This window comes from Hyposmocoma kahamanoa, unplaced genomic scaffold (assembly GCF_003589595.1).
Source record: "Hyposmocoma kahamanoa isolate Upper Pololo Valley unplaced genomic scaffold, ASM358959v1 97616, whole genome shotgun sequence".
Classification (NCBI taxonomy): domain Eukaryota; kingdom Metazoa; phylum Arthropoda; class Insecta; order Lepidoptera; family Cosmopterigidae; genus Hyposmocoma; species Hyposmocoma kahamanoa.
Genome location: NW_020655407.1, coordinates 1,926 through 28,038, shown reverse-complemented (window position 1 = coordinate 28,038; position 26,113 = coordinate 1,926). Strand labels below are relative to the sequence as shown.

At 37.3% G+C, this 26,113-nt stretch overlaps 1 protein-coding gene and 1 non-coding gene across 2 annotated transcripts; one reads left to right on the top strand and one right to left on the bottom strand.

Annotated features, from left to right (window-relative positions):
- Positions 1 to 4,265: 4,265 nt before the first annotated feature.
- On the bottom strand, positions 4,266 to 25,906 carry LOC113238705 (neuroblastoma-amplified sequence-like). Its single transcript, XM_026475542.1, has 13 exons — positions 25,718 to 25,906; positions 23,068 to 23,220; positions 21,629 to 21,789; positions 20,280 to 20,467; positions 18,050 to 18,186; positions 15,848 to 15,937; positions 14,068 to 14,202; positions 11,516 to 11,689; positions 10,150 to 10,403; positions 9,850 to 9,976; positions 8,406 to 8,523; positions 6,167 to 6,289; positions 4,266 to 4,571 (listed from the first exon to the last, which is right to left on the bottom strand). The coding sequence occupies exons 1-13, from the start codon at positions 25,903 to 25,905 to the stop codon at positions 4,266 to 4,268; spliced, it is 2,154 nt and encodes a 717-aa protein (XP_026331327.1). The 5' UTR covers position 25,906.
- Trnaf-gaa lies at positions 24,956 to 25,028 on the top strand. The gene has a single exon. It is a non-coding gene; the product is annotated as a tRNA-Phe (tRNA).
- Positions 25,907 to 26,113: the final 207 nt, after the last annotated feature.

Sequence of the window (26,113 nt, the reverse complement as noted above, 5' to 3'; positions counted from 1 at the left end):
TGGAACAGGCGAAGGTCAGAGACCATACTGCCTAGTCATTAGTTTCGTAGAGTTTTCATTCCTCGGGACAGGCTGAGGCGTGTCTGCCAAATCTTTTTTTTTTGTTTTGTTAACAATTATTTTTTCCTTTCTATTCTTCACAATGCACTGTGATTCCCCCATAGGCCATAAATCAAAAAAAATCATTGGCTTATCCCGGTTAGATCAACTCACTAAGTTAGTAACTAGTTAACAAGCTTCCAAAAACTATAAATATCAATGTAATTAGGTCACGTTATCATTCACTTTTGTGCATCGGAAGTGAGCGCATCGCGAGACTAATTATCACCACGTGTGAGTCATCGAAACTTAATCACTTTGTTTTTGAGTGTCACTATTCCAAATCAAGTGTTTACGTGTTGTGAAAGCATGGAGATCCAAGAGCATGGTATGTACTTTTATTATCAATTTTTTTTAATTTTTTTTATGCATATTTTTTTTATATAATTTTTTTATTGAAGGCAGTTTTTTGGTGAAAATTTTTGGCATAACTTAATTTCCTTTAGACCTACAACTTTTGGCTGCGCTGAGCTGCACCTGAGGTATATGGTTTTTGAATAAGGAGTATGTCCTTATTAAGAGCTATAAGTTTCATTTGCATCTTGCTGCCTCTTCTTGGCTTAAAGGGGTGTCAAAGTATGCATGTCCATAGTATTGAATTTTTAATTTTTTTTTAAGTTCAGCTTTCATATTGTTTTAGGTACATATTTCAAATGTTCTGTATCGAGGATGACAATTTTTGATATTTGGCACTCTAAAGTGGGTAATCCAAATGAAAAAATGCAACACGTCCTGAGCACTTTGACCGAAACATCATCCCTTTCTGACGACATCGAAAATATTGATTTAGAGACTTTAAGCCTTAAAATTAAGAATATTTGTAAACGAATTTCCCACTACTGGGCAAAGTCGAATCGTACTAGATCTAAATTCTTAGAAAAATATTCAGATTGGCTGCATGTCGTTGAAAATATTGATGTACAGCGAACTGAGTTACGTGTATCTCAGAGCTTTGACGAAGTTAAACCATCAACTTCTTCATCGCATGGCCGTCCGAGAATTAACTTTGACGACACCAGTAAACGTACAAAAAGGAGAAGATTGGCTAGTTTGTCTAACCAAGACCCTTCTCTTGTACAGTCATTGCTCAATGCGTCCGATAGCTTGTCTTGTCCTGAAATCGATTCTAGCGAAGTTTTATCGCTCATTGTTGAAGCTCAGTTAACTCGACATCAATATATATTAGTAAAGAAATTTATAGACAATAAGTTTTCAAAAACCATTTTCCCATCTTACCAAAGCGTCGTGGAATCTAAAAAACACTGTTATCCTTCAGATATTACTGTTACAGAATCATCCGCCGAAGTCGAACTTCAAAGTTTATTAGATCATACTGCCAATCGGATTCTCAAGTCTCAAAAAGATGTTTTGGATAGTGTACCTAATGAGTCTCTAGATAAGATATCTTTGATAGGGAAATGGGGTTTCGATGGCAGTACAGGGCATTCAGAATATAAACAGTGTTTTTCTGACTCCACTCTTGAAGACAGTAGCCTGTTTGTTACTTCGTATGTGCCACTTCAGCTTGTTTTGACAACAGATAACAAAGAAAATTCAGTAGTTTTGTGGAAAAATCCTCGTCCTTCATCAACTCGATACTGTCGTCCTATACGCCTCCGATATTTGAAGGAATCGACTGCAGTGTCAGTTGAGGAAGAAGCTCATTTTAAAGATAAAATAAGGAACTTGCAGCCTACTGTCTTCAAGGAAGAAGATCGCGAATATCGCATTACTCATTGTTTGCAACTTACTATGGTAGATGGTAAAGTGTGTAATGCACTTAGTGGTGTTTCTTCATCAAAATGTTTTATTTGTAACGCCTTGCCCAGTGAAATGAACAAAATTGACGAATGTTTAAATAAGGAAGTCGATGAGAGTAAATATGAATTTGGTTTATCACCTCTTCACGCGTTAATACGTTTTTTTGAATATTTTGCTCATGTCGCGTACAAGTTAGATGTTAGGAAATGGCAAGCTAGGTCCGCTAATGACAAAATGCTTGTTACTGCAAAAAAATCATATGTTCAGACTCAATTTAGAGAAAGATTAGGGCTTATAGTGGATAAGCCTAAAAGTGGCGGAAGCGGAACATCAAACGATGGTAATACAGCCAGGCGGTTTTTCTCGAATTCAGAAATTTCCGCTGAAATTACTGGGATCAAGAAGGATCTCCTAGATCGTTGCTGGATCATCCTTCAATGTTTAAATTCGGGATATAATATTAATAAGACGAACTTCGAAGAGTTCGCTTTAGAGACGGCTCGGCAGTTAGTTGCCGAGTATCCGTGGTATAACATGCCTGCTTCCGTTCACAAAGTTCTAATTCATGGTGCTAATGTTATAGATTACGGTTTGTTGTCAATCGGAGAGTTGTCTGAAGAAGCAGCTGAAGCGACTAACAAATACATCAAGTCTTTTAGAAAAAATCATACGCGTAAAATGAGTCGCATTGTGACCAACACAGATTTAGTAAATAGGCTGCTTCTTCATTCAGATCCCTTCATAACAGGTCTACGAAAGTTACCTGTTAAAAAAAAAGGTGTACTGTCAAAAGCTGTATTAGACTTGTTATGTATTTAAAGTTAATATTGTTGAGATTTAATGTATTTTGGTATAATTTGTGTTTTGTTTGTATTTTGTAAAATGAACTTTTTTATGTATTTTTATTGTTTTAATTTATTCATTTGTGGTTATTGTTAATACAAATAATCATTATTTACACAGTTTTACCATTAAAAGTCGCAGTATAAAATGTTTTAGATACATCGTCTAAAAACAAAATTACTACGAGACATTTTTACACCTAAATATTGTCAAATATTTTTTAAAATGTATAATTTTATTAATTTACGTTTACCTAATCATATTTTAACGTAATAAAATAAAAAAATAATAATAATTTCGGAGTTACGTATTTATGACCGCCTTAGTATGGAGCGTGAATCACCGTGCAATGGGACACGGATATAATCATTTGTGGATAGAATCGTGTTACTGACTTAGGGAAAATTATTACGTTAATTATTTAGAAAATTATTTTTTAACTGCTATAGCAAGTAAACTTTAAAAACGTTTTTGAACGTTTACAACCGTTGAAATATTTAAATAACCGTTAATTTGTCAAATAATTGTACGGAGTCTTCCAACCCTACGGCTCAACTCACACTAGCGCAGATTCGAAGCGTCGCGTCGCGTCCTGTTATTCAACTACACCGCCTGGTGACGCGCTACGACGCTCGCATTAGTGCGCCGAGATCACAGTGTGGTCGGCGTCTGACGCCTCACGGCGCCCAAGGGAAACCGCTCGAATGCTACCAAGCGTAGTCGGGCGTCGACGCTCGATTCCATATTTGCAAAACACAAATTTGTACCTTAATAATGGGAAAATAGAGATGAATGGCGACGCTTCGACTCTTCGCCAGTATGAGTTGAGCCTAACGTTGACGGGATCGTAAAACGACGGAGCTGCCCACTACCACCTCCGTGGAGTAATTCTATGATACCACACAAAACTTGAGTTGACGGGTAATAATAATAACGCACACACTCAACATAGCCTACTAGGGAAACCCTGTGTCGCGGGTGCCATGGACACACACATAGACAACCACAAATTACACCCAAACTCACGAGAGAAATAAATGTAAGCCATACAAACATTTCTCCCGGCCCGGGAATCGAACCTGGGACCTCTGCGTGGCAGTCCGGCATGGTAACCGTTCGGCCACGGAGGCAGTTTAGGGTATACGATCATTGGGTCTTAGGGTCGTATTCTAGAACTCTACTCAATGCTCAAGGCACTGGAAACACAAGCACTGGAAATACGACCCTAATGGCAAGGACTTGAGTATGATTTCTAGTGCTTTGAATCATACTCAAGTGCTGACTTGAGCATTGAGTAAAGTTCTGGAATACGACCCAAAATTTTCATCCTCAAGGTATAAGTAGATATTATTTTCACAATATCGGGAACTATGTTCTACAACACCAGTCATTTTTTAGTTTAATAATATAAATAATAAAATCCAATATATGTGCTGTCGTAATTATAAAAAACACACACAAAACTTTCACAAAAAAAACGCATCAAGACACCGATAATAATTTAATAACTTAAATATATACCACATCGATACATTGACACTTGGCTAAGTAAATAAAAACGTCTACTTAAACATATTTTTGACATAAATAACTGACTCAGAGAAGCCCCTAAGAGGCACCGGGACTCCTAAGACCATTAAACGGAGATGTCCAGCCTCTGCTATAAAGTTTCCTTTAATAAGCTCGTTAGTTGCCCATTGTATGGTGTACTCTGAACTTGGTTCGCCACTCGAAGAATCTTGATTCATGTTCATGATATAATTGATAACTGTCGTGTACAGAGGAGTAGCGACTAGTCTCAAAAACATGTTCGCATCAAGAAGTTCTTTTACAAGATCGTCCTCGATTTCTTGTTTCTGAATTGTTTCCTGCAAAAAAACGTAGTTAAATCGCACATGAAATTACTAAACTGAAAACACGACATGAGGTCCGCTGGTCCGTTACGTGGCTTAGTTGATATAGCGTCTGACACGGTAAGAAGACGTTCGCTCGCATCCGGCCGGCTCGAAGGATATTTTTCTGAGTGTTCGATCTTTGTATTTAACAATTATAACAAACTAGTGGAGTAATTTCACATAAAAAAACAATTGAATATCAATTCAATAAAAATTTAAACACGACATGAGAGTTGAAAAAACGAATATATGGAACTAATAAATTTACATCGTTTATAAGTTGATACATACATACATAAGCTCGCGCCCTTGTCCCACAGGAGGTCGAGACCACGGAACGCCACCTTACCCTATCCTGATACGACTTTCGACCCTCGCATACATCAACAACCCTTTTCATACAACTTGTCACTTCGGATCCCAGCCTTTTTGAGGACATCACTGATCTGGTCAATGTAAGTCCTTCTGAGACGTCTTCTAAAAACCCTTCCATCCACATTCGCATCATAAATATGTTTGATAATTCTGTTTACATCCGTCTGCTCTACATTTCCAATCCACCTCAACATTCCTTTCTCTAGCCACCACATCTCTTTCAAGCCACATCTTACACGTAGTATTGTATTCTTCACTTGTTAAGTTGGTAACTAATTATTACGTAGAAATAAAAGAAATCCTCATTATTCGAAATAAAATTCATTCAAGATACGCGGGGAAAGTACTTTAAATATTGTAGACAAGATAGTTTGCTCCTGGCGACATTATATTATTTTTAAAGGTAAGTAATATTGTCTCTTCTGGGAATCGAACCGATCAAACTTAAAAAAAACCTGTATTTTTGTGATGCCGATCGAAACGGTCAATTAAAAAGATTAATTCCTTATAAGCAATATAATATCTTAATTTTATTTAAAGCATAGTCTCCCAAAGTGGTCCCTACCCAGTGGGCCCTGAATTTGTTCTGAGGGGGTCTCGAAAGCAATTGGCGTTATTGCCGTCCACGTGGTGCTACCGTATTTAAAAAACCTGAATTATCTATATAAACTACACTACATTTTCCTTCCTTGTGATTTTTTGTGTTAAGTTAATATAAAAAATACGTGTCTTCAATTATTTTTTGTCGTGGTTGGCGTTGAAATCTTTTTATCTTGCCTAAGTGGGCCGTAAGCTAAAAAAGTTTGGAAACCTATGATTTAAAGGAACACCGTCCAATTGCACAATTTATTAAAGAAAGATACAAACTTGAAACTACCAATGCATTCACAATTTCATATTTCAAATTCGCTTCCTGTCTATCTCAGAGATAAAAGCATTGAAATATTCGATTATTACCATTTGTATTTTGCACTAAGAATTCTATTTTTTGTTCTTATTTAAAACATCACATTAACGGAGGTACCAGGTTTACGAATTTAGTCTTTGAATGCTTCATTACTTACTTTAAAAAGTCTGCCTAACTCAAAAGATCCTATCTACAATATTTAAAGTACTTTCCCTCCGTGTCCCATAGACGTGAGATGCCCTGTATAATATGGTTAGTTGGCAATGTCCTCTGTTGTAGTACAAACCTTGTGTCGCGCTATTAGGTCGAGTATGTGTTCCTTGTCATGTTCGTCGTTGCTGAGTAGTACAATCCAGATTGCGTTGATTGCTGCTTCTTTGGGCGCGTTTTCAACTAGATATTGCACCTCCTGTATTAATAAAAGATATTACAAACTTAGGTTACTCAATTTGAAGCAGAATTTTTATTATCTGTGAAATAGGAAATGAAACTATTTTTCCGGATTTAACGGTTGACTGACCATGGGACCTGTAAAGGGCCCGAAATGTTGGTTTGTTTGAAAAAACAAGTATACGCGATTTAAATCCGGAAAAACAGTTTCATTTCCTATGTGTAACAATCGCGAAAACCTAAGAACTCGATATCTGTAAAATTAGATGATAGAAAGTCGAGACTGTTATTATTATTCATTTAATTTTAGTTTCACGGTGCATTAGTTCTTAAATTTTCCAAACCCACATATTTTACTCATAGCATTAGGTAGCCAGCACAAAGTGGAAGTTGCCAAGCCATATGTGCGGTAGACAAGACCATAGACGTAGTAGGGACTGCCCCGTCGGTGCTAGGGGATGAGTCAGTCAGTCCATTCAGTATAAGGGATAGTTAATCGAGAAAGGATCTTCCATGACTGAGAAGGGAGATAGGATGAGGGAGAAGGAATAGAGTCAAAATTAGGGACTGAGGAGGAAGCGAGTTTGTCCGAAAAGGCCTCTAGCCGTGATACAGGATCATTGGCTAAAATATCTACTGCATCACATAAATGTAAATATTAGACAACAACACATACGTTGCTCTGATTCCAAAGTAAATAGCTAAACCACTGTGTTGTGGAAATCGGAAACAACGACGGTACCACAAACACCCAGACCCGAGACAATACAGAAAAGTTAGTTTTCTACACTGCCGGGGATTGAACCCGGGACCTCAGAGATGGCGAAACCATGAAAACAGGTGTACAAGCCACTCGCCCGCGGAGGCCGTCATCACATGAACCCCTAAATCGCAGTTAAGGGATGGAGGGGTCTTTGGGGATAGACGTTCCCAAAAACCTATCCAGTTATTTCTTTTCTTTTTTAGAAGAGTGCTTGAGTGGAGACCCAGAGAAGGGTACCGAAGCGTATGCAGGAAGCGTATTCACTGGACTGAAGTCATTGTTAAGGTGGCGGGGAAAAATTGGAAAAACTCTGTCCTTCAATAAGACTTCTTCACTATTTTACATTTGTTTTATTGATCTTTATTAGTGAATTGTATACACCATTCCGGAATTTAAGCTTAAGAATAATTACTTCCTGTTCTTATGCTTACAATTTACCTTAAATTTTCATAATTTTATAATCTTTCTTAAAAACTTGATTATTGGAATCTAGTAAGATTTCTACTATTATATCACATGGTACAGTGTCTCCCACACCTACTGTGGCGTCATGGAAAAATTTCCATTATGAAAAATTAATATTTTTCCGAATATTTTTCCTATATTTGTCTATATTTGATAGCTACCACCTTTCAAAAGATTTCTTTACCAATGCTTCTTTTTTTCGCAGTTGTCCAATAATTTCATAATGTCGATTTTCCCTAACTAGTTATACAATTTAATTTTTTAATTGACGCTTATTAAAACTTCATAAGATATATATAAACGTAGAACATCACATGAGTCTTCGAATGATATTTTTGAATTATTCAGAATTTTTCCGGAAAAAATTATCGGAAAATTACTTGACAGCACCCACACCGCACTGGCCTAGTCAATGCGCCGCGGGCGCTCCCGGCCAATCAGAGTGCGTGAATTATCCAACGAGATTTAGTCTCGCTTGCTCTTGACCGATCAAGAGGTATACTCCCGTTCTCTGTCCGATACAATCACTGTCAAATAAGGTAATACTCCACCAAGTCAAAGAACAATGTCACTTATTTGACAGTATTTGTTTCGGACGGAGAACGGGAATACAGGGCCTGGCGCGTCTCGGCCGTCCGTAACACTATTTTTTTTAAGAGCCCCTCACTAGGGAAACCCTGTATCGCGCGTGTCATGAACACACACATAGACAACCACAATCTACACCCAAACTCACGAGAAAAATAAATACAAATATTTATCACGGCAAGGGAATCGCACCCGGGACCTCTTGTGTGGGAGTCCAGCACGGTAACCGTTCGATCACACAGGCAATTAAAGAATAGAAAGAAAGAAATAGACATAATGTTAGTACAATGTTTAATCAATAAATGGATATAGCACTTACCTCTTGGTTGAGCAGCGGTCGCCTTAGCAGTAATTTGATGAGGACCAAGTTCTCCTTGTGATCTGCGGAGGGAGTCAACAGCGATTGCAGGTACTCGCAATGGAGACTCCTTGTTTCTCTGTACATCAAAACATTATAATTACAAAAGTTTACAAAGACACGTGAATTATGACACAATAATATATTCCTGGACAAAGGTCAATGTCCCGGACACGTAATTCGAGCCACCTCGCGTTTTTGCCTTAAAGGGCTAGAATACAAAAATAGTGTCATCATCGAAGAAAAAGGTTCCCCCGGTTTTGCAAGTCCAAATTTTCAACAAGGACTTATAGAAAAGACTAAAATTGCGTAGGATAGTTCTTGATCAATCGAACATTTTAAAATTTTATGGAACTGATATTCAATTATTTCTTGTGAAATCACTCCACTAGTTTGTTATAATTATTAATACAAAGTCGCTTAGTTGGTATAGCGTCTGGCACGGTAAGCTAGAAGACGTCGGTTCGAATCCGGCCGGACCGAAGGACTTTTTTCTGAGTGTTCGATCTTTGTATTAATAATTATAACAATCGAACATTGTTTAAGTTTAGGGTATTTAATACTTATGCGAGGTGCCTCGAATTATGTGTCCGGGAGTGTATTGTGTCCGGGAGTGTATTGAGTGTACAATTTCAATAATTTTGAGAAGTAATTCAAAGACAAGCTAGAGCTAATATCTGTAGGTGAGAGGTAATTACTCTACATTTCGGAATTTAGCTGTTTTTACAAACATTGCTTTAGAACGCTAAAAATCAAGCAATAGTTAAAACACATTAAGTCCTGTTGTCGTTTGTTTTTTATTTAATTTTTTAGACCTTATGATTGATTTTTAAATGTCTAATTAAGAGCCTTATGACCCCTTGCACTAAACTTAAGTACGTCTTATACCAATGCTTGCAGTGTAAAAGACTTATTAATACATTGTGTTAAGAGTGTTCTATCAATTTAAGTATTGGTTTAAGACATACTTAAGTTTAGTGTAAGTGGATATCATTCTCATTAAAACGCTCTGTAGTAAAAGGGTTCTTTACCTACGGAACTTATCAATAATTAAGGACGACAGATACGCCTCTGTTTTTTCTAATACTGTTTTCCTGACATATTGGGTGTGTTTGAGATTTATTTATTTATAATTTGGAAGATTTACAGCAAATTTTTATAAATAAATCTATCGATTTGTACCTTTACTGTCATCAAGTGACAAGTTCGTCCGGGGAAGTACTTCCACCTCACCTATTTCTGCCGCTAAGCAGTTACGTGAAAATTACTGCGTTCCGGTTCTAAAGGGTAAGGGTGGTGTATAAATTACAGGTACATGGGACTTGTCAACTTCTGTCTCAGGGTGACGGCCGCACTGGTGACCCTCAGATTTAAAGCTCCATGGTACCATAAAAAAATGGTATACCCGTCTCTGGTAGGTGGCCAGCAGACCAGTACGTCGACGAGCGCCTTCTTGCGCTGCCACGTGTCCGCATCCTGGCTGAACGCGGCGAACGTCTCGCGTCGGCCCTCCTCACTCAGCAGCTTCTCATCTGAGAACATTATTTCATTGACTAGTTAACGCGGACAAGTTACATTTTGAGAGGACTTTGATCTGAAATTCGAGTAACGGAAATAATAATGTGGACAATCCCTTCAACAAATCCCGGAACCATTATATTTGCATATGTGTCTTCCATGAGGAGTGCGATGTATTAATACAAACCCGTAAGAGAAGCAGCACAACCAGAGTCAGGCCACTCAGCCCTTAATAAATCAGCAGTGAACTGAGCAATCTTCATTAGGTCGCTGCTATCATGCATTTGAGTCTTTTGGCTCAGAGATAGGAGACTAATTTGCTTGTGCGGCGGCAATCCACATTCGGTGGCCTTTTGCATGATGCGCTCGAGCAGATCATCGGAGAACTTGACGCCGTCGTTGTGGTATTGAGTGAGACGGGTTACCAGTTTTTGGATGTCACTGTAAAGTAGACAAACAATGTTTTGACTTATTTTATATATATCTTATTTTTGATAGGTTCCAAAACTCTTTGACTTCATACTTTTCTGTTATGTGAAAACTTAACAACTTAAGTTTTGGAACATTCATCCAAACACACCGATATTCTATACAGTGCATTTTTGAATGGCACGCAGTATTGGGAAATCAGAGATATAGGGAAACTGTCTTAGGAACTGTAATTTCGAATTTATAGTCTATCTTTTTTGTAAACGGAGTAAACTGATATTTGCATGGTTACCAGTTTTCAAAAAAATTAAAATAGTCACGTAGTTGTTGTCGACAGTTTTATCGATACATTGTGAAAGGTAAAATTTTGCCCTAAAATGTCAATGTTAACAATTTCTAATGATTACTGATTGCCTTATATCCGTCTTTATTCTTATTTTGACAGTTGGCCTACTAGTATATACATTTTAATAAAAACAGACTGATTTGATTATCTATATGGAATAAAAACTTAAAATATGTCTCCTCTTTGTAGACAGTCTATTTTTAATAGACAAAGTTTTGGATTATGTATGAACTTACAAAAATTCACAATTCGAATGAACCGTGCCCAGTAGTTGAACGAATGAGGGACCGATGATGATTCAAATGAAACAAGTTCAGCTATTTATTGCATAAGCGTGATCAACATTCAATCGATAGTCGATAGAATATTTATCGACTGCAATCACTAACTGCTTGCATTTTACTCCATCTTCAAAAAAGACAAGACTTTAGAACCGATATTGTCCTAACTGTAACACGTGAAAGGCGCACGTACATACAGCAAGATGGATCATACTGAACGGTTATTGAAGCATTAAGTTGTTACGTTAAGGTAATAAATTATATGAAAGAAGATTTAATTTAACGTGATCCATTTCTGCTGTCCTCATATTTTTCCTCCGATACAATGAAATGATTCTTACAAAAAAAGATCTATATAGCGGCGATTAGCATTAAAAAAAATTGACAACACTATTCAATACTACTGACTACGTCAAATTTGTTTTTACAAACAAGACCTAACGATTTCTAAGACAGAAGAAGCTTCCCTGTATCTCCCATGATTTAAAAAAACTTACTCGGCAGAATACACGTTTTCAGCAATGCAGCGGAAGACGTGTTCCGGACGGGCGTCCACATTGAGGCACTGCAGCACAGTGGTCAAGGCGGACGCCCGCATGTCTCCTTGCATCACAAGTTGACTCGCGCACAGGACAATCGTGTCGGGATCGCCGTGGCTCATTTCAATCTCACTGGAAAAGAGGAGACCGTTAACGTGACTGACCGTTGTCAAGCCGTTGCTTCAGCTACCTGGTTTTTGAAAGAAGGAAATACACTCCCGGACACATAATTCGAGCCACCTCGCATTTTCAGTGTTAAATGCCCTCCGCTTAAACAATGTTTGATTGATCAAAAACTATAAAGGAATTTTGAAATTAGTATACTAAACGCCTTTTCCATAAATCCATGTTGGAAATTTGGATTTACAAAACCGGGGGAAAACTTTGTCTTCGACGATAAGACTACTTTTGTATTCTAAGATTTTAAGACAAAAATGCGAGGTGGCTCGAATTATGTGTCCGGAAGTATATTTATTCCATAAAGTAACAACACAGCACACGTACATTTAACAATTACGAAACATGATTATAACATGGAAAAAATCGAAATAAAAAAGGGGAAAAAGAAAACAACAATTAGATAATACACAAACAGGAAGCGAATAACTGTAACAACAAATAATCAAACGATACGCCATAATCCGTCATCCACTCAGATTGGTGTCGTCTCACTGCATGTGCGACAAAGCTCATTTTCAAACTTTACTGAACCAGTCTATGGTGTTAGTACTTGAAAATCAAAAAATAAAACAAAAAATCTTGCATCTTAGAACGGTCACAATTTTATATTTTTTTTTTATTATTATATTACAATTAGCTACAAGTTCTTACTCACTGATAGAAATAGAACGCATATTTCCCGATATTATGGAAAAAAAGATATTTATACCGTACGCGGATAGGTTCCAAAGCAAACAATCAAATATGAGATGACCTGAGTGTGGAAAATATGAAAGAGTGATCAACGGCCTGCAAAAACTAAAATATATGGAGAGGATTGCTATAGGAGTGCTTGATAATAATTTATGATCAACATTATGACTGTGAACTGGCAACTGGTACTATCTCAATTTTTTACAACTTTATATTGACTTTACAGGTTAAGAAGAAAATTGTTTGCGTCATTTATATACCATATGGTTTCTTAAATAAAAATACGTAGTGCATGTGTAATAAAAATATTTAAAAACGATGTATTTTCATTTAATAAATCAGATGCTATATAAATGACGCAAACAATTTTTTTCTTCACCTGTAAAGTCAATGTAAAGTTATAAAAATTGAGATAGTACCGGTTGCCAGTTCACAGTCGATTAGTTTTTCGCCATTTTTCAATATGGCCACCATACAAGTGTTTTTGCGGCAGAAAAGTTTGCTATGATCCATTTTAAAATTGGCATATGGGTCTCTGGGAGTGCTTGATAATAATTTGTCATCAACATTAGTTTTTCGCCATTTTTCAATATGCCATACAAGCGGTTTTTTTTTGCGGCAGACAAAAATTTGCTCTAATTCGACTGAAAATCGGCATTTGGGTGTCTCTTAGAGTACTTGATAATAATTTGTGGTCAACATTAGTTTTCTGCCATTTTCAAACATTGCTGCCACATAGGCGTTCGTTGATGGCAGAAAAAAATTGATCTACGTCGACTGAAAATCGGTATGTCGGGGTCTCTATGGGTGTTTCATAATAATTTGCGATCATAATTTCTGTCTTGCCATTTTTCAATATGGCTGCCATATAAACTTTCTTGGCGGTAAATAAAAATTTGCTCTAATTCGACTGAAAATGGCTTCAATCATAATTTCGGGCGAAGCCAGAAGTGTCCGCACGACACCGTACGACTAGAAGATTTCAAAATTGTTCAAAATGTAAGGCACACTTACCGATGTAGTGGATTGAGATACTAAGGGTCGTATTCCAGAACTCTACTTAATGCTCAAGTCAGGATTTGAGTATGATTTCAAGCACTGGAAATACGACCCTAATGGCAAGGACTTGAGTATGATTTTCAGTGCTGACTGCAATACTCAAGTCCTGACTTGAGTATTGAGTAGAGTTCTAGAATACGACTTTTAGAGCGTTGTTGTATCTCGATCGTCTCTCGTGTTAAATTCCAAGAAAACTTGGAAGCTATGCCAAAGAGAAGTATTTAGGGAAAAAAATGCCAATCACACCAAATTTCTGGACTCAAATTAGGGAAATTCCTGTACTATGAATACCAGAACAACGGTCACTCTTAGGGTAATATCCCAGAATACCCATACCAGAACCAACTTAGAAATGTCCGTTTCTTAAATTGGCCCAAATCGGGAATCGAACCGGGAACCACCTCACCAAGCGCCCATAGTACTAAACGCTTAGCCCGACCCCGTCTTAGGTGGGGTACAGTGCTCGTATTTATATATTATTACAATATAGGAGTGTATCGAGTGGAGGTTCATGGTTTCTGCCTACTCTTAGTTTACGTTACTTTTCGATTTTAAACTGAAATCATTTTAATACTTACGGCCATATCTCATCGTGAGGAACACCGCTGGTGTCAATGATGCCCTGTATGGTGGACGAGTAGTAGTTCTCCAAGAAGCGCGCCCAGCGCGTTAGCTCCTGGCCTACTTGCGCCCAGGACGGATCACTGCAAGCACTAAAGCAAATTAATGTCTAGATTTTAACAGGCGCATTAACTAAAGCTATAATGCACCCGTTAAGAACTAAGCCAATGTCATTTAATTTGTTTGAAAACTATTCTGCCATATCATTACGGTGACAATTGCGCTCCGATTGGCCAGCCCGAATTCGAAACAATTGTCGGGTGTGACCAGTTTAACTTGAGCTTTGCTATAATGGACGAAAATTGCAAAATCAGACATTTCATATCTAATTACCAATGAAATGTGATTCCGTTTGTTTTGTAATTAGACGTTTTACTGTTTTTCTATTTATTTTGATTTAGATATTTTGCTGCATATGATTGGTTTTTATTTTGCGTTTTGATATATTTCTTGATTTTTGCTAAGCACATAACTTAACTGCCTTCGTGGCCGAATGGTTACCATGCTGGACTGCAATGCATGAGGTCCCGGGTTCTATTCACGTGGCAAGAGAAATATTTGTATGTTTTTTCACATACCTACATTTATTTCTCTCGTGAGTTTGGGTGTAATTTGTGGTTGTCTATGTGTGTGTCTATAGCACCTGCGCCACAGTGTTTCCTTAGTGCGGGGCTATGAAAGTGTGCGCGCTGTAGTTCTAAAATTTAAATTTACTTTATTTCTAAACTGAATTCTATTCTGCTGACTCTTTCCTAGTGACTTCTTAGTAACCAGCAGTGGCGAATCGTTCATACAACTCTATTCTCACCGGCTTGCCTAAAACATTCCACGTGTTATCAAAAGACTGTACCAAAACATCGCGCCATTAACAAACTTATATTTAAAAACTATTCATTAATAAACGCGTAGTCGCCTGTCTTTGATAATACGGAGTATGATGGATGTCAGCCAATCACAGCATGCGGTCCACCACACAAACCGGTCGGATACCGGCTTCTATTGAATTCATGAAAACTACGAGCCCATATCAAAATACAGGCATACATTCGCAAAAATCCGCTGTGAAACCACAGTAGAATAAGACATAATAATGGCGGCCGAAAATTCGAAAATCATCGGGTTATGTCGAATGACGGTCACATAAATTTCAACCTTATCTCAAAACGTGGACGGTTTATTTTTAAAGACTGATTTGTTTCAATGCTTAAATCATTGCAAAACTTTCTTAAAATAATATAATAATAACATAACAAATGGTTAATCAGTATTTTGTAAACGTTAAAAGATGAATAATATTAGGAAAATGTAACGTATGGATGTTTTATTTTAATCGAGCTACGTAAAGAATGTAGACGTTTATGATATATATAATTAGTAGTTGCAATAAAATATTAAAACGGCAACACTTGTTTTTACCGTCGCAATACGAAAGTTTGTTTTTAAAGTAATTTACTACATAATGGTATTATTCAATTTAAGTGTAGAATAACTGAAAACTTTTTTTATATATTTTATAAATATTTGTATGGCCTACATTTATTTCTCTTCGTTAGTTTGGGTGTAACTCGTGATTGTATATGCGTGTATCCATGGCACCCGCGATACAGGGTTTCCCTGGTTCGGGGGCTATGAGTGTGTGCGTTATTACTTCATTTCAAGAACTTTTGAGTTACACGTTTGTATTAACACAGAATACTTTATCTCCAAGTAAAGTGTATTGTACAACAAAAGACTTACTTTTTATTGAATTTGAAGTCATTCTCTTGTTCCTGCTGACAATAGTCGACGGCTTGCATTATCATCAAATTGCGCGTTCCGGCTGGTACGCTGTAACAATGGCAATATTAGAACGTGACAGAAATATATACCAACTCTAAGGTATATATTTCATTTAAGGTATATAAGGTATATTATTTAGGCATCGAGTATATAACCAGAAATAGAGACGAAATAAGGGCCATATATACCTGGTAACACATTAGCGATATAGCTCTTATAAATATCAACTCTCGTTTGCACTGAAATATAGACAGGCCAACTACTGACCTGTGTGTACGTCTCCGTATATTCCAAAAAATATTCTGTATTTATTATAATAAACTTAATATCTCTAACAATGCCGTGCTGTTCCATTCGGTGGTGTGGGAAAAACAACAAAACAAACGGAATCACATTTCATTGGTAATTAAATATGTAATTTTGCAATTTTCGTCCATTATAGCAAAGCTCAAGTTAATTGGTCGATTTGAAGTGAAATAGTTGACGACACCTATTGACGACACCCGTCAATTGTTTCGAACTCGGGCTAGCCAATCGGATCGCAGTTGTCGCGGTAATGATATGGCAGAATAATTTTCAAACAAATTAAATGATATTTCGTCTCTATTTCTGGTTATATACTCGATGGTGTTAGGTCATGGAAAAATGTCTATTTTGAAAAATAAATGGTTTTCACTTCACTTCACTTTTTATTTTTATGGCTCCATCAATATGAGAACTGATGATTTTGCCAATGTCACAGTTGAAAGAAAAAAAACGAAACAAAAAAAAATTTTCGCTAAGCTCTAATAGGACATTAACCGGTGTTGGTAAGTTGGACTACGGGAGTACTCAGTTGAGAATGTAAAACAAAACAGCAAAACAATATTTATAAATATATGTTATTTAAGTGGATAAATTTACATAGCGTAACAATATGGGGGGAGAACACTAAAGTTAAGAGGTTGTTTATGTTAATGGGGCGGGGGAATTTTGGAGAAAGTAAGTTATAAAGTGGAACAGCAATAGTTAAAAAAAATCCGAATATTTAACAGCTGACACCTGTCAAAAGTTGAAGATACTGAACGAAAACGATGGAGCCATTATAATTTTTTTTACCTATGATTCTGTTTTTCACTGTTGTCCAAACTGTTTAAATCCGTTTCACGCTAACAAGCTTTTAACTATACAATTTTATTTTATAACTTCCAAAATTATATCTTAACGCAGAACATAATATTTATTAAAAATTACCACTGATTGAAAATTTTCAGAAGATTACTGGACAGTAATGGATCTGTTAAAGACACTCTAAAAGCGTCCTTAAAATACGTTAGGTCGTACTTAAGTGATTTCCCGAATCCCGAAAAATCCGGAACAAAAAATTTGGTCGTAAGGCTGTCTCCACTTTCTACGGATGAGGAGGCCCCGGATTCCCGGTAGAACCAATTTACGAAATTAACTTTTCTAAATTGATTCTGGTTTGGGTTTTCTGGGCAATGTCCCGGAATGAACTCCGTTACTCTGATACTCATAATACTGAGTATTACCTAATTTGAGAACAGCTATGTGGTTAACTGGTAAATTATTTATATATCGAGTTCTTAGGTTTTCGCGATTGTTACACATAGGAAATGAAACTATTTATATCGCGTATATTTGTGTTTTCAAACAAACCAACGTTTCGGGCCCTTTACAGGTCCCATGGTCACAGTTGACTGAGGTGGTACAGTCATCAACCAGTTATGTCTAATACTAATGCAAACCACCCTATTTTGTTTGTTATTTGGTTTGTTTGAAAAAGTAGTATATGTGTAGTAATTTAGTAGCAGTAGAGGTCCTTGTGAAAGAGTTCGTCCAGGGAAGTACCTTATCTATTTCTGCTGCCAAGCAGTAATGTGAACATTGGGTGGTAAGGGTGCTGGTGAAATTACAGGTACATGGGACTTGTCAACTTATGTTTCAGGGTGTCGGGCGCAGTGGCTGTGCCCCTGAGATCTTTGCGATTTAAAACTCTGAGTTGCACTGCAACTGTTATGGACAGGCGTATAGCTTACCGTCCCGTCACTTGGTATAAAAAAAAGTAAAAAAAAAACAAATACACGCGATTTAAATCCGGAAAAATAGTTTCATTTCCTAAATTGTTTATATTTATTTGAAGATAATGTGAGGTAAATTTACCGATCGATGGCGTCGCGAGTGAAGCAGGTGTTGGCGACGAACACGAGCAAGTCGTTCTTGGAGAGCTTGTTGAAATAGCACGCGCATTGACGGTACTGCTGCATCCACTTCTTGTTCGTCGCTGCCAAGTTCGGTACCTGCAGTTATTAAAACAATGATTGACAAAACACAAACCCAGTGCGGATATCGAGATATTTTGTATGCCCGTAAAAAAATACGTAATTTCGTTAAGAAAGAAGATATTCATAATATTAGCCTTAGAGCTAAATCCAAAGTCGTGGTACCACGATTTCGTTTAACTAAGGTAAACGATTCTTTTATGGTTTTTACAATAAGATTCCGGAGATTTTTTTTTTTATTCTAATGTAAGTGTGCATTTGACCTCCATCTCACCTGATGGAAAGTGGCGATGAGGTCGACGATGGAGCATGCGCACCTAAATAATGCCTATTCACTCTCGCCTTGAAAAGGTTCAAGTATTAATAAGTTAATATATTAAGATTATCATTTCCTAAGTTTATAAGTTAAAAACTTACATCAAAAGTATTTTAATTGAAAAGTCATATTACAAAATTCTGGGCTACGTGTTAGATAAAGATGTATGGAAAGACAACGTGAGTCTAGATTCCACACAATTATGATTCGAAGTGTATTCGATAGCATTTAAGTTTATTTGAAAAGAGCAATCTCTAGAGTTTCTTGCTCGTTCTCCTCAGTGAGGTCAACGTAGTGAGCGAGCAGTAGCTTAAAAAATGACGTTTTCAAGTGTAAACATTTAACCTATGGAATAGATTATTATTTGACTTTGACTTTGAGATTCTTTTACATTAATTAAGCTTATTGAATGTTAGGATGTTTCATCACCATGAAATTCAATTATTTTTTAACTGCCTCAGTGGCCGAACGGTTAACACCACGCAGAGGTCTCGGGTACGATTACCGGGCCGGGAGAAATATTTGTATGGCCTACATTTATTTCTCTCGTGAGTTTGGGTGTAATTTTTGGTTGTCTATGTGTTTGTCCATGGCACCCAAGACACAGGGTTTCTCTAATACGGGGCTATATGTTGAATGTGTGTGTACAGTTTTGTGAAATTACTCTACTAATTTGTTATAATTATTAATACAAAGATCGAACACTTATAAAAAATTATTTCAATCAGGCTGGATTCAAACCAACGTCTTCTAGCAAATCGCGCCAGACGCTGTGCCAACTAAGCCACAAAACGAACCAGCGGACCTTGTGCTTTTTTATATGTACTTGTTGCAATCTTTGTTTTTAGTTTTTTAACGACTTTTTTGCCGTAGCGTCATCTGTGAGAGAAATCTCGAGGCTTAGCGTTTGGCACGGTTTGCTAGAAGACGTTGGTTCGAATCCAACCGGATCGAAGGAATTTTTTCTAAGTATTCTTTTACATTACCGGATTATTGGGTTGGAATAATTTAATCATATGATATATTATAAGGTAATGTAATGTAACTGCCTCCGTGGCCGAACGGTTACCATGCCGGACTGCCACGCAGAGGTCCCAGGTACGATTCCCGGACCGGGAGAAATATTTGTATGACGTACATTTATTACTCTCGTGAGTTTGGGTGTAATTTGTGGTTATATATGTGTTTGTCCATGGCACACAAGACACAGGGTTTCTCTAATGTGGGGCTATGTTGAGTGTATGCGTTATTATTTAAAAAAAGTAATAATTTAATATAATTAAGTAGTGTGAATAATTTAACTTAACCCTTGCTGTGACTTTGCAGAGAGTCACATGTAAATCACCAATTCGACCCCTCCTACGTAAAGTATCGTATGTCGAAATTGCCAAGTTTACAGGGGAGCGTTTTAAAGTTCTGAATTCACTGAAAGAGTGATCACCATAGATCATCTAACCGATATCTAGGACTTTATAATACTCTATGTGAGTAATGAGCTTTGCCTAATAAAACTGAGAAATGGTAAAGTCACGTGTTATGTTCGTTTCAGTGAATTCAGAACTTTAAAACGCTTCCCTGTAAACTTGGCAATTTCGACATACGATACTTTACGTCGGAGGGGTCGAATTAATGTTCCATCTTAAATTTGTAAAGTGATATGCAATAAACAATTAAATATGACAACCCAGTCAGCGTGGCGGACTACGGCTTAAACCCTCGCCTGAGAAGAGATCCGTGCCCAGCAGTGGGACGTATAAATGGGTTGATGATGATGATCATACAAAAAAATACTTACACTGAAAAAGTACTTCGTGAGCCACATAGTGTAAATGACATTGACCGGCACTGGTATCTTGAAGGTCGGGGGAAGACTGCGCAGGAATTTCGCGAGCAGGCCCACTGTCTCCGGCCTGATAATACGGAGGATGTGGTTCGAGAAAGTATCAGCCGCCGGCTGTTCTAATAGGAGTTTGTAGTCGAGTTCTGTAAAGACATACGTAAGGTCGTACTTATTTCGAAAATTCTTTATTTATTAAGGGACTTTCGGCACTCTTGACAGATTTTTAATTAAAAATAAAACCAGACCTCAAAATTTCGTCGAATTACATCCATTAAGTTTTATTGAAACCGATTACCGGAAACCGGATTCTTCAAAATTAAATGGAACCGATATTGCGCCACCCTCTTCCCAATAAAAAAGAATCATCAAAATTGGTTCACAAATACCGGAGTTAACGTGTAACATACATACAAAAAAAATACAGTCGAATTAAAAACCTCATCCTTTTTTTAGGTCGGTTAAAAATATGGTAATAGTGGGGGTATAAATAGGTACAACCTTCTCGAATAAGCTCATTCCTCAATAGCAAGTTGATTGAAAAACGTGCCTACCAAACATTGACTTACAATTATATGGACGTCGGGTCCGCGCTAAAAAGTGTCCGCACTTGTAAGGCGCTAAAATCGTATACAGAGCGCGACACTCCGCTTTAGTTTTCATTTGTTCTACGGACAGCGCGATACTGCGATAACATAACAATTTAAATTTCGAATAGGTTGACTTGGGACATTTTTTTCGTGGTTTTTGTATTAGACCCGTCGTCCATTTATTTGTAAGTCAATGCTACCAAATGAAGTAATGTCAGCATTACTGCGTTCCGGTTTAGAAGAGTAAGGGTGCTGGTGAAATTATAGGTACATGGGACTTGTCAACTTATGTCTCAGGGTGACGGGCGCTGTGGCAGTGCCCATCAGATCTTTGCAATTTAACGCTCTGAGTGGCACTGTAACTGTTATGGACAGGCGTGTAGCTTACCATCAGGCGCACGACTTGTTCGTCCCGTCACATGATGTTATTAAAAAAAATGTCAATTGATGTTATATGAAACGATAATAAAAAAACTATTTCATTGATAATTGAAATTAATAGACAGGTCATTTGGCACTTTTTTCAATCAACTTGTTATTGAATATCGTCACAAAAATCTAATTGAAATTATTCCGTGTGCAGAGCGCAATAACTGTTACATAAACCGTCACTCCTCCCGCACCGCGCAGCTACCTCAGAAACCGCCCAGTTAAGCGGTAGGCCTGTAATTAGAGACAGAAAACGGAAACTCGATTTTAGATCTGTAAGGAACGCACCTGGTGAAGCAGCCTTGGCTTTCTTCAGTAGCTTGATGTGTTCCGCGGCGGTGAGACCGAATAGGAGAGGCTTCTCATCCAGGCTCTTCAAGAGGCTGAAGTAACTGATCAGCGCGTTGTGGTCGTCACCACGTAGTTGCGGCCAAAGGACTTCGCGAATGCTTTTAAATAAGAGCCCTTTTTTAACCTCAGACTTTAAAAGTGGAGAGTTGTAAGTTAGAAGCGTTAGTCTGTGTATCTATGTGGCACCTCAGCCGGAATAAAAATTTTCCCGTACTAATACGGTTCACTTTCCATGGGTATACGTGTTCTGTTTAGTTCAGTTGATATAAAAAAGTCATTGATGTATGTAAAGTACCTATTGAACACAACGGTTTCCTTGTAAAATTTCGACGTAAGTTAGTTTTTTTTCTGTTGTGAAAATTGTTAGGAATCGTGTTTTTCTACAGTTTAGTAATCAGTGTACATCCTCAATTTTACTATATATTTTTTCCAAAGTGTTGAATCACTTTCATTTTTATGCGGAATCAACCAAAGCCATTTGTGGTAGTATAGCATTGACTTACAAATAAATGGACGCAAAGTCTAATACAAAAACCACGAAAAAAATGTCCCAAGTCAACCTATTTAAACGTAGTGACATGTCAAGGACTATGAAAAAGCTAAAACGTTGAATTTAAATTGTAATGTCATCGCAGTACTGTCTAATTTTGCTTGCTTCGCTGTCAGCCGAACAAACGAAGACTAAAGCGTGAATGACTCTCTGTATACGATTTTAACGCCCTATAAGTTCGGACACTTTTTAGCGCGGACCCGACGTCCATATAATTGTAAGTCAATGTAGTATAGACTCATTTATTTATTTTTCGTTTAAGTTACTCCAATCACGTCGTCGCTCTACCTACTAGCTGCCGTATAAGACATTTTAGTAGTAAGCGAGGAAGGTGAAGTTTACACATTCTTTTGTATTTATAGATAACTGTAACTTTTTTATCTCAAAATTTCGTGGAATTACATCTATTTGCCAAGTTTTATTGAAATCGATTATCGGAAAGTGCGCGAAACCGGATTCATCCCCTAGTTAATCACCCGTAGAGGTGAAATATTACCTTCAAATTTAAATGGGTCCTATACTGAGGTACCCTCTTTCCAACAAACAAAGAATTATCAAAATCGGTTCACAAGTTATCGTTATCGCGTAACATATATACAAAAAAATACAATCAAATTGAGAAACTCCTCTTTTTTTTGAAGGCGGTTAACAATAATCTCAGTCGCTCGGTTGCTCGTGTCAATCTCGTTCTATGAATGATATTCGTACAAGCCACTTGATGGCATATGATATTCATATGAATAAGGTAGACATGTGATATCCCATCAAGTGGCTTGTCGGCGCATCTGCACTATATTACAATTATAAAAAAATTAAAAACCATTACCGCTGATGCGCTTGTTGAGGCGGCGTGTTCGGCGGCAGCGAGGCAGGCGTGAGGTTCTGCAACGTCGTGTGCTGCAGCCACACCTCCAGCGCATCCATGGAGTATTTGCCCGCCAGCGTAATTGCCACTTCCAGGTGCTCTTTACTCGGAGACCTGCAAAAGCAAATTTCACAATAGGAAGCTGAAAACTAAGTTACATCTTTAAGTAATCTGATCTAAGATGCTGACACCCGTCTCTTCAGTCCCTTTGAGACCATGGACGTTGCAATATGTCCGAAACGTCGAGGTAATTGTTTATGGTGAAAATCGTGAAAGTTTAAACCGGAGAGTTTTTTTTTCCTTGTAATATTATTCAAATTTACACATCCGAAGAACATAGTCCGATGTGATTATATAGCGAAAAGAAAGTAAGTACGTTACGAGAATAATTTCGTTATTCAGACAAGGCCTATTGTAAAGGTGGTTTGAGGATTTATATATCTTATTTCGCTTCGGAAATATAAAATCGAACTAGTCGATCTGACATCTACAGCGAAGAAGAACGACCGAAATGTACTATGTCGAGAGAACAAGTAGTCTTGCACATAGATCTTTGTTGTACGGATGAGACGAAATATTTATCATGACCTAAAATTATTTTCTGAACTTTGACAAATATGCGTGTAGATAGCATTGTGTATTACGAACAAAATAAATTAACGTTTCATGCGAATCCGAAACAAAATAACAGAATAGCCAGCTGTATCCATAAAGATCTGTGCAATAAGCGCCATCTAGTTGATTTGTTCGTTATCACTAGAAATAATAGCTTTGATAAATAGCAGCTTGTCAATGTAAAACAAATTAGTTACAAAAACAGCTATTTGATACTCGTCGCGACGTCTGGTGTACAAATAGGTACTAAATAACCGTATATAAAAAATAAAAAATAAACTCTTGAGTCATTGGTCCATGATAAAAATTAGTGAATACTATACATTCCATCTGCCGTCCGCTAACTAACGCGGCTAAGTGACAAAATATTTTTTTGAGATGTTATAAAAAACCTGACAGACTTTTAGGATATTGAAATTGTTTAATGATATTGCAGCAATGCATCGTTAGGGTATGTCCCCATAAGTTGCACACGTTTGTTAATTGTTTTTAAAAGATAATTTTGTGCTATATCTTTTTCTATTTGAAACGGATATTTGACCGCCGCGTTTTAGATAGTGGACAGCAGTCATGCTAATATGATCTGACGGATTCGTGGGAAAACTTCAACGATAATTAATCTTTGCGATAAACAATGATAAGAGACGTGTAAATCGGATACTTAAATATAAGATATATAAGACGACGATGACTGCCTCCGTGGCCGAACGGTTGCCATGTCGGACTGCCACGCAGAGGTCCCGGGTTCGATACCCGGGCCGGGAGAATTATTTTAGCATTTTTATAGCCTACATTTATTTCTCTCGTGAATTTGGGTGTAATTTGTGGTTGTCTAATGTGTGTGTTCATGGCACCCGCGACATAGGGTTTCCCTAGCACGGGGCTATGTTGAATGTGTGCGTTATTATGGTAATCCAATGGAAAGGTTTCTTCTTAACTGAGAGGTCTCCAGTTCGAATCACTGTGGCGGCATGTAACTACTTAAGATGTTGAAAAGCAATACCTCTCGCTAACGTTGATGAGAAATTTTAAAACCTTCGAGTCGAAGAAGACTTTGGAAAAGTTGTGAAGTCTTCAACCCGCAATGGGCCAGCGTGGTCATGTGACGTAAGTGATTCTAGTTACTAACTTGTGAATGTTTCAATGCAACCATTTATTTATTCAATGTTCGTGCAAAACATGATAATGATAAGACGTCAAGATGTCATAGGTAATTTCAACTCACTCGTAAACAGCCGAAATAGCTCAGTTGGGAGAGCGTTAGACTGAAGATCTAAAGGTCCCCGGTTCAATCCCGGGTTTCGGCAAATCATTTTTACATTTTTTACGTTTTTTACATTTTTTTATTTAACTAAAGTATTCTTTATTTATTACTTATAAATTTTACGCCATACGTTTAGTTTTAATGGCGACCAGCAATTCATGTTTATTCGATAGAATTATGACGTCATATGTATAAAAGACAAAAGGCGTGTGTATTTGACCCTGTTGTTCTACGACAAAATAATCGAACCACGATAATCTTATTACAGTTCTATAATGTTGTATTAGTATAAAATACAATGAGGAAATTGTATGGCAAAGTGACAACGTCCTATGTGTGACAATGTTTGATGTGCTACAACGTCGAATGTGTGACAATGTTCAATGTGTGGCAACGTCCGATGTGAGACAATGTCCAGGGTATGCAAATGTAGCTGACTGTACGAATGGGTTTGGATGCTAACGACGAGTGAGTAAGTTCACAGAAAATATACTCACATCTTATTTCACAAACGTAAAGGCAGAACTGAGGAAAAAAATGAGCACGAGTAACCAAAAATAGAAAAAAGATGACAAATCATAGAAAAGGCGCCAAAAACAAGTACATTTAAATTTAGAATTTAATGTAAAACTAAACTGATAAAAAAGACTGAGATACAAAAAGATTTGCAGCGACTGCTGCAATTTGATACACAATATTTGTAATTGAAATTAAAAAAAGGTTGACACTTACCTGGCGACACGATTGATGACCTCGCGACGGTAGTCCTCGTCAGCGTTGAAAAGTAAACCGTTGACACTGAAGCCTAGACCCCGCAACGCGTCCACCTCGCCCATCCCGGCGAGCTTGTCGATGCATTGTCGGATTATTTGGAGCTGTTCTTCGGATGCGTTCTTGTATTTCAGGGTGGTTCTGGCCATCTAGGCATAAATAACTGACATTGACAAAGATAATAATAATTAGATAAAAAATAGTTTTAAAAAAATCAATAATCTTAGTTCGTGTACATTACAACTATTTTATTAATATCTTCAAGGTGTCATAACTTTTTAATGATGATTAGTATTTATGTTTCCAACGGCGTCTGATGGCGAGAGATGAGCCCTACGGCATAGGTTTCCAAAGTTT

Bases quoted from the DNA above. Each gene is read 5' to 3' on its own strand.
- LOC113238705 (XM_026475542.1), bottom strand. From the start codon at position 25,905: ATGGCCAGAACCACCCTGAAATACAAGAACGCATCCGAAGAACAGCTC. The intron at 10,404-11,515 runs GTAAGTTTTTTT...TCTACTTTACAG, and splicing joins GAAAACGTGTATTCTGCCGA to TGACATCCAAAAACTGGTAA. The intron at 8,524-9,849 runs GTATACCATTTT...TTTGATGTACAG, and splicing joins TGGCCACCTACCAGAGACGG to AGAAACAAGGAGTCTCCATT.